The following is a 15,064-nucleotide window of genomic DNA, read 5'->3' on the forward strand; positions in this document are numbered from 1 at the left end:
TGCAGCTTTCACATAAAGTGTAATTTTTTTCATTGCTGGAAGGTTTTTAATAACTTTGGAAGGCTGGTAGAGTCACTGTTGATTATTTCTATGTATATTTATTTTTCCAACAGAATACAGACAGATCGAAGGACTGGTACAAGACGATGTTCAAACAGATCCACAAGCTAAATAGAGGTACTGTAGCACAGATGGTTTTTATTTACTTTAAAAGACCACCTCGATGACTTTTTGTTTCATCTATATGAAGAATTTTACTGGATGTTAAATAAAATCATTTAATGGTAATTAGTGCTCTGCACCACAGAACTCAAGCAATGTATTTGAAATCTTTGAAGTCAAAGGCAGGAGAACAATGAAGTCCAAGGAAAGGTCTGAGTTGTTCTGAAATATGAACTGTAGTGCCCTCATGAAATCAACTATACTGTTTGAGACCAGAAAAGCTGATAATAATTCCATACTAAGGGAAAATAGATCTCTGAACTCCAGTTTTACCAGCTAACCCAATCCACAGACTTTTAAAATACAGTAGGTTATCTCTGAAACTTCTCTGTGCATAAGAGGAAACTTTTTACGCTGTTAAGCTTTAGTACCTGCACAACAAAGCATGATTTGAAGTTCACTGAAACCAGTGGAAGGGTTTCCATTAATTTTTGGTCAGTTCAGAATCTGAACTCTGCTTTTTCAAAATCCTCATCTTCTTTGAAAACCTAGAATTGTGGTAAGCACTTAGAAACTTCACAGAGGTGAGCTCTCAGGGGATTCCCACCTCGGGACACTTCTATGCCTGACTGCTGATACATTCACAATTTTCTGTGTGAGAAATGGCTGCAGTAGCACTTGCAAGCTGAACCCTCTGAACAGCCTGACATGCAGGCAAGTGCAGCTCAGATCTGTGCTTCTGGAACCAAATGCAGAGCATGCAAAACTGGAGCTGTATTTGCTGTTGCAGGTGCTGTCCTGATGAGCTTTATGCATAGATAAATGCTGTGCTGCAGTGGATGGGATGAGGAGGAGTTGAACTATTTCCTAATCCTGCTGCTCCTAACAGCGGTTCTTTAGCTCATCTAAAGCCCATGCTCAGATGAAGGAGAATGAGTTCAGTCCCCTTGGCTTCCAGGATCTCTCCCAAGGCCCAGACATGCAAGGCAGCAATGAACAAAGAGGCATTCTAGTTTGTGTCATGCTAGAACACCAGCATGAGAGGGACTGTAGTCAGCGTGAATGGATTCTTGGCTTGCCCTTCTCCCCCTTAAAATCTGTCCTTTCTGTTCTTTTTTGCAAATCATGTTCCTCTCCTTAGACAATCCTGAAGAAAACCCTTATTGCCCTACCTACACATTTCCTGAACTTCCTGAAATCCAGCAAAAAACTGAAGGTACCAGAAGTTTAGTCAGAGTATCTGTTGTCTTGTGCTTTGAGTTAACCGTACTATAGTGCCCTAATAATAACTAGATTCAGGTTCTAGTTTTCTGTTACACTGCCTGGAAATTCAGTTATGCCCAGTATACCTTCTTGTGTGATGCATAAGTAACTAAATCTTTGCTAATCCATTAATCTCTTTAAAAGTATGATACCATTTACCCTAGTGTTATTAAGGTAGGGAATAAAATCATATGCTGATAGAAGCTGGGGAATGAAGCAGAACCTCCACTTCACTGTGGATAGTCTCAAAAGCCACTGCTTTTCTCTGCTGCAGAAGACAATCCTTATTCTCCTACATACCAGTTTCCTGCGTCTACTCCTAGTCCTATCTCTGAAGGTAATAATAAAGGTCCATATCTATTTTTTCTGCACAAATGCTGCCTTATCAATTTATTTTCTTCCTGGAGTTTTTTTCTAGTTGCTGAGCTTTATGCTGCCTCATAATAATTTGCTGCACTCTAAGCATTGCCTTGACTGTATGATGCCTTTTTGGCTTTGCAGTGCTCCTCTGGCTTTGTAACTAGTATTTGTCTAATGCTGAAAACTCAGCGTTTGCTTAGTTTTCTGCACTTTTCAGTTGCGTGTGCAGTGATTATTTAACATGTCTAGACTGCTGACTTTATGTGTAAAGATGGGTTTAACAGAGATTTTTCCCCCCCACCTCCCCAGACCTTCCAATTCAATAAATTTCATTAATTATTTGCTTTTGTTTTTTAACATTAACATAGTATTAGGGCCAGACCCAGAATGTCACTGAAGCATATTGGTGAAAAGGCTACTTGCTTCAGTGGGTTTTGGATCAGTTCCTTAGTGTAGTCTTTTAAAATAAAAATAACTTGATAACATAGATTCAGGGCTGGTCTTAGGTGCACTTGGCATATCTAGGCAAGGACAGAGTTTGGATTCATCTTGCAACTTGAAACAACACTGTCTTTACCTTATCTCTTCATGTGCTCAGCAGATTCCTTTAAACTTCATATTCAAATCAGAATACTTTGCAGTCATATTTCAGGGATGGTGAAACAGCATCTGTTGCAGTGATATTGTGTGACTGTGCAAAATGTTTATATATGAGAAACACTGGAATCTGCTGCACACATTGGATGTGCAGACATTTCCTGATTGGGAGGTTGTTGGTGACAGCCTTGTTGGCCTGGTGCTTTGGTGACACTTTAGATCCTGCAATCTAGGAACTTGCCTACTTAGCCTGTGCGCCCCAAGCCAACCCTGGTGAGACTATTAATTAACCATTTTTTTAATATTTGTATTAAACATCTGGTGCGTATTGTGTAAGAAGAAAGCATGCAGAATGAGCTGAGATACTCAAAGAAGGCAAGGAAATGTAAGGTGTATTTCACTGTTAAAAGGAACCTGGATGAAGTGTCATACAGGTATCTAAGATAATTTTTTAGAGAAATATATAAGGTGAAGAGCCCTGTCTTGGAAATTGTAATGCAGTGTAATTGATTCTCTCTTGGCAGAAAGGTAGGTGGGTATGGGTGTGAGAGAGACTGTTTCAGTAATTAATAGATAAAAGCCTTTTACAGGGAATATTTTCTTGTTAATAATGAGGTTTGAAAATCTGTTTTACTCATCTGAACTAACATAGTTTTCAAACCCCATGATGACAACATGTTAAAGAGTTTGTTCTCCCATAAATGTCTCCTATGCACTTAGCAATGTGCATATGAAAGTAATTTGCTGGTTTATGTAGTTGAAATTTCATTGGACTAAACACTAATTTTTATTCTCAATATATTGGGAAACATTAATGTTTCCTTGGATTCTTTTCTTGATAAGAAATACAAAATATTTGATGATGTAGAAGAGTTGGAGAAGTTGTAGGACATGTTTCATGTTTAGAAAACACTTCAAAGATCCCTAATCAGTGGCAGTGTTTATACAGAGATGGGTTGGAGCCTCAATTTCATACAATAAATGTCAGAATGGATTGATGCCTAAGATCTCCTAGAAACATCAAGATCTGGGCTCCCTTCAAAAATATTCAGCATTTCTGAAACCATACCAAATAGGTCCAATCCATGAAATGAAATCCAACCCTGCAGATTCTCTACCATCTAGAGGGAGACAGCCTCTCTTCTTTAAAGGAATCAGATTTTGAAGTTACAAAGTTGTGATGACCTGCTTTGAGAAGCAGAGTCCCATGGATAGAATGAAGCTTTGAGAAACAGAAGATGTTGTTTTAATACTCAATTCTGATTTACTCTTTAATGTTATCAAACCACTTCAGATTTCTTTTTCAGTATTTCTTGTATAAAAAGGAAAGAAATGTAGACACTCTTCTTCATAAGATACTCAGAGACAAAACATACCTATTCTCCTCATTATTGTAGATATTAGAATATAAGAAATTGGAAAATTTCTTATGTTAGCCATTATCTGAAGTGAATTTTTATTGTATGGTTTTTCTTGTTTGAATGATGGGCTATAATGAATGTTGACATTTCTCTTCAAGTAAGTAAGTATAATTATCTTTATGTATATAGCACTAAAGAAGATTATTAGAGGTGAATAGCTGTGCAGGTTGTTTTGGACATTTGTTTATCTGTACTTGTAGGGACTACTGAGTTTGTGATTTACTAAGTATTTTTCTGTCTGAGTAAACCAAACTTGTATTTAAGAATACAAGTCATTTTTGTCAACAGTTCAGTGTAAAATGGATATTTGGGTTTTGTCAGGAAGGTTTAAAACATGGGAACTGGCCTTTTTAACCTGAGGATTATGATGGGCATACTAAGACTCAATAACCATCTTTTTGGAACTTTAACCTTCTAATTCATTCACCACGAGAGCTAAAGCAGATAGGTTAGAGGTTTAGACTACCCTGAGCCTTCCTGAAAGGCTTGATGAAGGCTTGAGTGCAACTTCAGGTCAGCTGTGTTAGCCAAATTGTTTTTTTCCAGTGGATGAGATTGGCTGTAGCATCTGATCAATGTCCTCCATGAGAGAAAATTTCAAAGTTGTGTCAAGCTGTTGATTGTCATCACTAAATTCATGTAACACTTTTTTTAAAATGTTTTGGGTTTTTTTTTTAATCTAGTTGATTCTAGCTTCATCTTCTTTGTTTTTATGTCTTTTTCTCTGTCAAATTTAGTGGTTTCTTTGCAGAGATATTAGTAATACTTTGGCTCACAATTCTCTTTGCAGTCACAGAATATTCTGATTTGGAAGGGACCCACAAGGATCATCAAAGTCCAACTCCTGACCCTGCACAGGACACCCCTTAGAATCATACCATGTGCCCAAGAGCATTCTGAACTCTGTCAGGCTGGTGCTGTCACCACTTCCCTGAGGACCCTGTTCCAGTACCTGACCACCCTTCGGGTGAAGAACGTTTTCCCAGTGTCCAACCTAAACCTCCCCTGACAACTTCAGGCCATTCTCTTGGGTCCTGTCATTGTCACCCCAGGGCAGAGACCAGTGCCTGCCCCTCCTCTTCCCCTCAGAGGAAGCTGTAACTGCAGTGTGGTCTGTCCTCAGTCTCCTCTTGTCCAGGCTGAACAGACCAAGTGACCTCAGCTGCTCCTCATGTGGCTTCACCTCTAGACGCTTCACCATCTTCATTGCCTTCCTTTGGATGCTCTCTAACAGCTAAATACAAGAGTCATATGTGATTGCCAGCAGGGCTCCTCTGCTGTAATACTGTGTCTAGTATCTAATGGGTTATTTTAATCGTATACTATGGCTTTTGTATCCTCTGTTTGTCTCTCAGCTTTTGATAAAGTGGATCTATAACCCTTGCTGTGGAGGAGTTTTATGATAAAAAGGGATTATTTTCTAAAGTACTTTGAGAGCCTGGAGAAAGGTATTAGTGTAAATGGTATATTAATATTTATATCTAATCTAGGAATTATTTTCAAATGCAATTTTAACCTCATTGGAATTATATTCTTTAGGATCCTCTCCCTATGGTAAGTATTGGGCTTATCATTCAAATTATGGTGAATGCACTAGTAGAAGAAACTAAAGGGTCTCTGGTGCTTTTACTTTGGGGCTTTTTCAACTCATTTGCAAAATGCTCTTGTCTTTCAGATGAAGATTCTGATTCATTCTCTCCACGTTATTCCTATTCTGAGGACAGTAAGTAGTTCACATTTCTTGTTAAATCTGTCAAAAAGAAAGGGCATGTAAAGCATGTATTTATTTGCCTCCTGTCCAGTTCACCAATATTCCTATATGCGATTTCTCCTACAGGCAGAACCCAAGTTCCCCGCTCCAAGAGTGAGATGGACAATATTGATTCAGAGAAGGTTGTGAAGAGGTCTGCCACTTTGCCACTGCCAAACCGTGCTTCAGCACTGAAGTCAAGCCCAGAAAGGTGATCTGAACTAAGCTGTCTATAGATCAGCTCTGGAAGAATATCTGAAAGCTGTCAATGGAAAGGGGATAAAAGTGGAAGCCTTAGGTCCATAACTCCAGTTAAACTTTTATGGAAGTTGGATAAGTAGTTTTTACTCTGAGTCTTTTACTATCATTGTCACAGCCCAGTCCCCCATTCCGTCTGTCTTTTTCATCAGGCATCACACAGTCTGTTGCATAGTCTCCTGTCTGGGTGGAGAGTTGGGTGTCATGCTTATACAGTGCCTACCACATAGGCACAGTGGAAACTCTTGGCTCAGTGTGACTCTGTAAAGGTACCTCAGAATACAAACAAGTAGTGATAATTGTGGAGAAGCAAAATTTGGATTTATGTTGAGTCTTGGTAAAAACAGTTACATTTTCCATCTCTGAGGAGTCTTACCCATATGAACTTTCTTGAAGTAGGTTCTAGTCAGCAGTGTCATTTCTGATCTTCAGGATGACTTCTCTCCTGGTTTTTTGCTTTGTTTATTGCCATGTGTTTTAAACCTTTTTGTAACAGTAAGGAATGTATGTACAAATGAAGGGAAAGCAGAATGAGCAAAGAATATTTTGTGTCCTGCTGAACTTTCCCAGCTCTTGAACTGTTCCTCCCTCCTTTACCACCTTCTACATGCTCCTAGTGTTTTTCATTTGCTGCCTCATATGAGCAAAGCTGTAATTTGACATATGTGCTTTTATGAGTATCTCAGGTCACTGGATTAGGAGACTAAGTCTACTGATAGGAAGTGTCTTCCTTAGACAGGAGTTGAAGACATAGTGTATTTGCCCTCTGAGAAAACTCTTGCAAGTGAAAGGATTACCATAATTAATGCTTCCTATTATCTAGTAGCAAACCAGTGCCTCACCAGAATTTTCTTTGTGTTTGAAGTCTTAAGTAATGGAATTAGTCTGGACAGGAAAGATCATCCTTGTTGAAATTTGTGCACAGTTTGTATGCCAATCATTTTGGCTGTAATCTTGCCTTACTTTAGAAAGAAAAAAAATTAAATGGGTTGTCTTTGTCTCTTCTCTGCCAGTGGAGAGGGTTTAGGCAGCTCAGTGGTTTGTTTCCATCCTAATCAGATCAGAAGGGTAAGGGAGAGAAAAAAGCAGTTTTGCACAGATGCCTCAGTTTTGTTTGATGAATTCTGGGTGAGATGAATCCACATACACATTGACAATCAAAGACAACATGCTAAGAGCAAAATCAAAATTAGTTTATTATCCTAAAACAGCTAATTTCTTAGCTTTTTTGGAGAGCATTTGTTATTCTGCATTAGATGTCTGATTACATCAGTTTTGAGACCAGGAGGACCTTGTAGCATATGGACCCTGAAGGCTTTGTGATTGTTGTTGTTTCAACTGTGTTGGTATAGGCACTGCACAAAATTATAGTGGTTTGTATAGTCAATGGACTGTTCTTAGCCATATTAAAATAGAGCCTGAGATAATTCATTCATGTGTCTAGAAGAAACCTCCTCTTGAAATCCAAAGCAGTGGTAATCAGGTAATCAGTGATGTGGCTAAAAGGAAGAAGTTTAGCAAAAGCAATTTAATTTGAGTTCTGCTTGAAGTTTGGACATGTTATATTTGTTATCTTAGTTGAAGCCTATCATTAAGGTGTTTTCAGTGGGGAAAGGTTTGGAAGTTAACTGAAAGTTCTTAGAATAGCTCCCCTCCACTCCAGTTGTTTCAGCAGCTGAACTGTTTCCAACTCTGCCTGTGAAAGATAAACAAATACCTGTCTGGAGCCCTATCTGAACTGTTCCTCTTGTCTCCTTTCCTAGGTTAAAAAAAGTACCCTGATTAAACCATAATTAATGGGGTAAAGTATCAGATTATCTCTGCAGAAACCACAGTATTTTGGGGTAATTGATCTTTCTTTCCTCAGGACTGACTGGGAGCCTCCAGACAAGAAGGTGGACACCAGAAAATACCGTGCAGAGCCCAGGAGCATTTATGACTATCAGCCAGGGAAGTCCTCTGTTCTGAACAACGAAAAGATGGTAATGTTTGATTTATCCTAGTTTGTGGCTTTATCCTGTGATTATGGAATACTCTCTAAATGCTTGTGTGGTTCTATTTGGACGGGATTCCTTATGCTGACATTGCAGTGCTCGTGTGACATTTTTGAAAACTTCTGCATAACTTCCTAACATTTTTGTTCTCTCTAAAGCAAGATCCAGGGGGGATTGAGAGGCTTCTTTCCTTTTGGACATGTTGTTTTCCGTGTTAAGTATGGATCACTAACCCAAGTTTTTAATCCATGTTTGACACTGTGACCTGTTCAGCAGCTGTTTCGCCAGCTGTACTTTTTCTAAGGCACAGAATTAGCTGATGCAGGAGGGTTGAAGGCATTATGCAACAGAGAAGGCAGGTTCAGTTTCTGTGTTCCTCTGACGCTTTAAACACTGAACTAGTTATCAGACTGCCTTTAGTGTGCCTCAGTAGATGCCTCTGAGGTGCATTAGGATATGGCCATTTCCTCTGGGTTGTTTTTTTCCTCAGCTGGATCTCGCCACTTCTGGCAGAGGTAGCAGGACTCAATGTGAGCTCTCCAGCTATGGTGGAATGTAACCTGGCATATTAAGTGAGCTGTTACCAATTTCAGTCTGAGTTAGTAAGCAGTGCTGTGAATTGTGACAGCTAGGGACATAAAAAAGTCTCTTTCTTCAGCCTTGGTTGAGAATATTTGACAAGGGACAGGCAGAAAGGTGATGCTAACCTCATCAGCCAGTCCAGCATAAATCAGCACAGATCACTAAAGGTGTCCTTCCATGGTCCAAGTGTGACACTGTAACTGCTAGAAAATACTGAATGTTGTTAGTAGTGTACAAAGATAGTGCATAAAGATATAATTGTTCTATAAAGGCATTAATTTGAAGGATTCAATTAGAACTGCTAATTGGACGTGAGTTTCCAAATGTAAACTGGACTTTGTACCTTAACAGCTCAGACATTGATCCATGCATGGAATAGATAAAGGAATAGTCCTGAAAAACCTGTCTAGGATTTTACACCAGAGTGAATAGCAATTTAAATCAATGGGAATGTAAGAATCAAGTCTGTGGGACCTGATGCTTCTCCTTAGTATTTTGGTGGGTTTTCTTTTTTCCTTCCAAGTGTAATCAAGGTCCATCACTTTTTGAAGATGCTGCAACCAACTTCTTTTCACACCTGTGTCCCTTCATTGACTTCAACAAAGTTGCTCCTGATGGGAGCATGGTCCTAGTTCATATTGCAATGGGCGGTGGATGACTCCCTCTTGATACCACTGGGTGTTGGCTCAGCCCATTAGAGAAGTGCCAGTGAGGAGTGGTTTGAACATGGTATGACACCTCCATTCCTGCAATCCATCCTGGAACCAGATTTCTGCTGACTTAAACATCAATTTTGTCTCACGGTAAACGGACAAGATTAAAACTTGTGGCAAAAGGCCGGCTTCATCTGTGTACTTAAGCATTTGCAAAAGGTCTGTCATCACCAGTGGCACTGTTTACATGTTCAGACTTCATCAGGTACTGAACTGAGCTGTGGAATCAGAGTCTAAAAGCCACAAGCAGTACCATCATCAGCATAACTGAAAAACATTTTATGTACAGAGCTCATCAAAACCAAGATGAAAGTGATAGCTATGTTACTTCCAATGTTATTTTGTGAGCTTTAATTTGAAGCCATAGACAGAGAAGAAAGAAGGCCTTGGAATAGTAGCTCACAGTCTCCATCAGTCTCCTTAAGTATAACAGTACCATAGTGGTTAGTGACTGCATCTTACAGGGAGGTGCAGGAGATTTGTGAATGTCTCCTGGTAATCACACCCACAGCTGTGACTATCAGAATCCCAACCCAAAACCATTTCAGGGCAAGGGATGGCCTGCTTTTGAAATCACTGAGCTTTGTTTTAATGTAAACACAGTTATATAAGATGAGTGCTTTTAGTTGGAGTGCAGTAAATAAAAAAGAGAGGTATTGATTCCTTTGTGCCTTAAAGAAATAGCCAAATCATTCTCCAGGCCATCAGGCATTAAACATGATGTAACTATTTATCTTGCATTGCCTCTCATTCAGCATCAATCCTGAGCTCTTTTCCTAGAGCTTTTTTTTTGTGGTGCTAATGACTATGGGACATCCAAGTCCAGCACTTTTGTTAACTGCCTCAGTAACCCCATCACAAGATGATTTCCATGAGGACATTGTGCATCTGTGGGGCTCCTTCTTCCTTGTGATGGAGCACTTGGGATCTTCCCTGCACAGCAGACATTATGTGTGTATATTTTTAATGCACAGAGATCCACTCTGCCTTTGACTAGGTATACTGAAATGCAAGAATTAGCTAGATCTCTTTTATCTCACACTTTTGGAGAGTGGTACCTCAGAAGCTTTAGCAATGGACGTTTATTCTCTTATCCTCTTACACCAGGAGTGTTTTCCAACAGCTACAACTATTTCAATTTTTTTTTGTTTCATTAAGACAGATGGTATGAATGAAAGGGAATTTCTTTTTCAGCTGTACTGTTTTCTGTCCTGTCTGATTTTTCTTCATTGTAGTTTTGTCTGATACTCTAACATTTATTTGTGAAGAAACATGTAATATTGTCACTCTATCCATCCTTTCAGAGGTCTTTCAGGGTGTGCTCTCTCTGACATGTGTCTTGTATGGTTTAGAAAACCACCTTCCACTCTGTTTGCAGTGTATAGAACAGGGTTTCTCACATGTTCATGTGCTGTTAAAGATGCAGTATTTGATTCAGGTCTTACTGAGTCGCTCTTTTTTTAACCAAATGCACCTTTAAAAAATAATAATAATAAAGTATATGCAGCTTTTGACTTGATAAAAGTGTCTGACAGTAGGACTGACAGACTGCTGGACTCTCTGCTCTTCCATTGAGTCTCCCTGTGACTCTGGGCAAGCTGCATATTCTCTCTCTCTCTTTGTGGGTCTCCTGACCTGGAAAATGCGATTCATTCATATTCATATTGGTCCCAATTATGCTATTGGTCTTAACTGATGTTTTGAAAGCAGTTCGTGGCCTTTATGAGAAACATGCAATAGAAATACCAAAGTATAAGGCTAAATATCTACATTTTTAAATGGAAGCCATAGGATCTGCATCTCTAACAGTCCCTTTCCGTGTATTCTTTGCATAATGTTATCCTTCTCTTTCTTCCATTCCCCTATCACCAATTCCTTTAGACTCGGGATATAAGCCCAGAAGAGATAGATTTAAAGAATGAACCTTGGTATAAATTCTTTTCGGAATTGGAGTTTGGGAAACCGGTAAGTTTGATAGTTGCAATGACCAATGAAGTCAACCTGCCTTTTTTTTTTTTTTTTTTTTTTTTTTTTATGATTGTCACATCTCTTTCCTAGGCCCTAAATCTGAAACAGCTGCCTTACTCATTTAAAGATGTGATTGTACATAATGTCATCCTGGTACTAACATAAAGCAGCTGTTCTGTGGCCACTTTTAGTGTTTTGAAGCAATTTACAAACATTCCCCACCTTCCAGCACTATGTATCAACAAGGTAATATTTTTTCACACACCATAGTTCAAACTGCATTTTTGTTGTTAATGTTAGAAATAATATCCTGCTCTCATTCTTAAAAGTCCTTATTCAAAGCCCTTATTGTCCTTCTGCCTAACAAGATCTAGGATGGCTGATAGGTAGCTTTAAGTCAAGGAGAATTATTTATTCCTGACCCTGGCTTGTAAACTGTAGATCAGTAATTTCCAGCTCTCTATAAACAGATCATGACCTTGTTTCCTGCTTATTTCCTTATGCATATAGCTGCCCATTGCATAAAATTGGGGGCACTAGCCTGTGCTGAACAGCCCTTGCCCTTCCCTGAAACCAAAGGAGTCTGAGAACTTCTTTCTTTTCAAATGGAGCTGTGTTGCTATGTGTGGAGAGAGAAAAAAACCCTTGATTTCCCCTCTGGAAAAGATGAACTAAAGCTTAATTATTCAATAGGACAAAGAACATTTTGATGGAGGGAACACATCAGTGGTCATGGCTACTGGGAAAAAATGTGACTTTAAAGCATTTTATGGCCTAGTTCTTACTGATTAAACACTATTAATTTAATTATTAAATACTGATTAATAAGCTACTCTTACTGCACCAGAGGGTCAGTATCAGCCTTCACACATATTCAAACATAGTGATGGTTTCTGATTTCTGCTTCCCCCTTGAGGTCAATAGTCAAAAGCCTACACACACAAATTTTGAGTGCTGCTGAGATTCCATGTGTCTACAACAAAGTACACAAAGAAGTATTTTTTAAGGTTCAGTACTGTCTTCAAAGGCAACTGCACATGGACACCAGAGAGTAGATTTCCTTTAAATCGAGTCTTTGTTCTGGCAGAAGTGGCAAATTTCCTCTGCACAGAATGTCGCTACCTGGAGTTGTGTGCTCAGTCACATCATAAAAATAGTGTAATTTTTGCTGGAAAGCAAGGGTGTGCAGTGGTTCAGTAGTTCAGTCTTTCATAGAAAACTATGTTTTATAGCTATGGACCTTCCATCCTAAGCTAAGGAAGTTTCAGCAGTGTTTGAGATGAGACCTCCTAATGTTCAAGCAGTAAAAGTCAGACAAATCTCACCTCGGTGAGGCTTTTAAGTGTTGTCAATGTAAGGATTTAACTCCTCACAACTTGTCATGGTTTAAGGTTTCCACAGTGGGAAGAAACCTGTTTATCTTTGTTGCCATGTAATTAATAGACATCTGCTTTTGCAGTGAGTAAAAGTTTGTCATCTCTGTGGTCCTTTGAGTTGGTGTGAGTTAATGGAACACATGTCAAAGAAAGAAAAGCATTTATGCCCTTGGTCCTTTCTACATGTGGGGGTATACCCATACTTTAGAAGTGTGGATTTGTGCTTTTAGTCATGCACCTTGGCCTTATTCCAGAAGAGGGTATCTCAGGGCAATCTGTCTCATGTTCAGCAGACCATCTGTTCTGGTGACAAGTTCCCCACCTTGCTCAGGGCACTTTTGTCAAGTGCTGCTCTCTTATAAGGCCTGCCTTGAACTTGCTTCAGTTCTGAAGCCATGCAGCCGTGCTCCCCAAGAGCTGTGCCCATTCCTTAATGTGGAACTCTGGAAATGGTGCATTGGTGTCAGGCACTTGAGTTCAGGATGCCATCTCAGACTTGTAGCTGGCAAGCCTTTTCTGAGCTTTGTTGCCACAGCCCAAAGAACATGCTTCTTGTAGCTTTGCTCATTCCAGTAATGGTAGTCCAGTCCAGTCTTTTACTCTGAATAATCCTGCCTGATACTTACAGGTTCATCCAAACAGGAAAAAAAATCCATTTTGAAATCAGCCCTTTCAGCTGTAGGATGAATTTGAAATAGTTAGTTCCCAAACTTTCTCGTGTCCCACTCTGTCAATCAAAAATCCCCACAAACAAACCCCCAAACCAGTGAAATAAAAAATAACTCTGCATTCTCATTGCCCCACAATGCCACCACGGGAAAATCAGCCATTTGTTCACATGGTATGTATTCATACACTGATGGAAGTGAGAAAGATTTTCCCTTTTCTTTATCAAAGGCCCTTGGTTTACCCTTTCCTTTTGAAGAGAAGAATGAGCAAAACAAATGCTTTTTATGACTATGTGGTTCTCTCCCCCGTTTTGTTTTGGGTTGTTTTTTGTTTTGGTTTTTTTTTTTTTGTTGTTAGGAATGCTTTAACCAACAGCTGTGGGCACCCTTAGAGAGTCCAAAATCCCATAGAGCACCTTGCAAAAAAAAAAATTACTGAAAATATTATTGAAAACAGCTCCTTCCACACTGCATGTTCCCATTTGCCCCCCATGATTTCTTGGTATTTATGCTATAGCAGATTTATCCCTCTTTCTCTCTCTCTTTCTCTGTTGTGGTTTGTTGTTATTTTATAATTTCTTTTCAGTGTTGATGCAAATTCCCTATTGTATTTCCCCTCTGTTCTAATCCAATTTCCATATTCTCTGTGATGTCTTTCCTTATCTTCATTTCCTCATTTCCTTCCTCTGCTTTCCATCAGCCTCCAAAAAAGATTTGGGATTATACTCCTGGAGATTGCTCTATCCTTACTAGAGAGGATAGAAAGGTAATTGTGTCTCACGTACGTTGCACTACAGCATCTAGCGCGTATATATGTGTGTATGTGGTTTTCTTTTGGTTTTTTTTCTTGTAGCATTGCTTGGGTTTTGTGTGCTTGTGAGTGATTTTCTTTTCTAATTGGGCTTGAGCTCATTAGCCTAACAATTAAGTAGCTAGTAAATTGATTTAATAAACAATTCTTAAATCATAATCAGCCATAATTTAGAGTGGTTGTTTTGCTATCTTGACTTGCAATGATAATTGTACTAACAGCATATTGCGTATTATTACAGTATCTTTTTTTTTTCTTTACAGGTGGGTTTTATAACTTTATGGTTTGTAGAAATAGATTCTAGCAGGCCTATACATCTCTTGATTTTAATGTTAATTGCCTATAACTATTTTCTCTATAATGATTGAAACATGATTAGTTGCTAGTGATTTTCTGTGTATTGTCCATACCACCCTCCTCTTTTTCAATTAAAAAGGCTCTCTTTTTTTTTCAAAATTAACATTCCTTTGGTTTCCCCTAACCCTAAGCATTGTTTTCCCATTCTTCTTCTCCTTCTTTAACCAGAGTGATCTAGAAAAAGACCTCTACCTCTACCAGACTGAGTTAGAGGCAGATTTAGAAAAAATGGAGAAGCTTTATAAAGCACCACATAAAAAGCCACAGAAGGTATTTCCTATTCTTTTCATGCTGCCAATCCCCGTTTCCAAACTCTCTGCTCTAATCTATTCACTGCTGGATGATTATTAAATGAGGTTGGGATAAATAATGGTTCTGAGCATTCTGACTGCATGGCTTGCTGTGTTGCTGTCAGAAATAATAGAATGTGATGCTGAGAATCCAGCTTGAAATCCATTTCAGATACAGTGATTTCATCTCTCACCCCACCACCACGTCTGCATTCAGCTGCCCCCACCCCCATCCCAGTCCCCATTTCAGGTTTAGCATTCAGTGTCTGCAAAAAAAACCCTCTCTATTTTTCACATGAATAGGCAGCAGCAGCAATCAGCTTAAAATTCTTGGTTGGCGTGTCACGTCATCATCTTGTGCCTTTCAAGCGTGTTGCCATCTACTCTCCCTTCTTACAAGCCCCGCTCTCTGCTTGGAGCTCACGCCTACCCAAGATTTTGGATATTCCTGAGAGATTTTACGCAATTTTCCTTATGCTGCACCTTGCCATGGC

The 15,064-nt window shown here is 39.2% G+C and overlaps 1 protein-coding gene across 29 annotated transcripts in view; it reads left to right on the forward strand.

The window, feature by feature from the left end:
* The window catches only part of SORBS1 (sorbin and SH3 domain containing 1), a 161,695-nt gene that overhangs the window by 117,779 nt on the left and 28,852 nt on the right, over positions 1 to 15,064 (forward strand). For 23 of the 29 annotated variants that reach the window (XM_050976179.1, XM_050976175.1, XM_050976187.1 and 20 more), the window contains 7 exons: positions 114 to 177; positions 5,479 to 5,526; positions 5,641 to 5,764; positions 7,679 to 7,793; positions 10,982 to 11,065; positions 13,813 to 13,878; positions 14,449 to 14,550. In XM_050976179.1, the coding sequence (XP_050832136.1) occupies positions 114 to 177; positions 5,479 to 5,526; positions 5,641 to 5,764; positions 7,679 to 7,793; positions 10,982 to 11,065; positions 13,813 to 13,878; positions 14,449 to 14,550 (603 nt within the window). The remainder of the gene's footprint in view (positions 1 to 113; positions 178 to 5,478; positions 5,527 to 5,640; positions 5,765 to 7,678; positions 7,794 to 10,981; positions 11,066 to 13,812; positions 13,879 to 14,448; positions 14,551 to 15,064) is intronic. The other 6 variants (XM_050976174.1, XM_050976198.1, XM_050976182.1 and 3 more) reach the window with 5 other exon arrangements.

This window comes from Serinus canaria, chromosome 6, assembly GCF_022539315.1.
Source record: "Serinus canaria isolate serCan28SL12 chromosome 6, serCan2020, whole genome shotgun sequence".
Taxonomy (NCBI): domain Eukaryota; kingdom Metazoa; phylum Chordata; class Aves; order Passeriformes; family Fringillidae; genus Serinus; species Serinus canaria.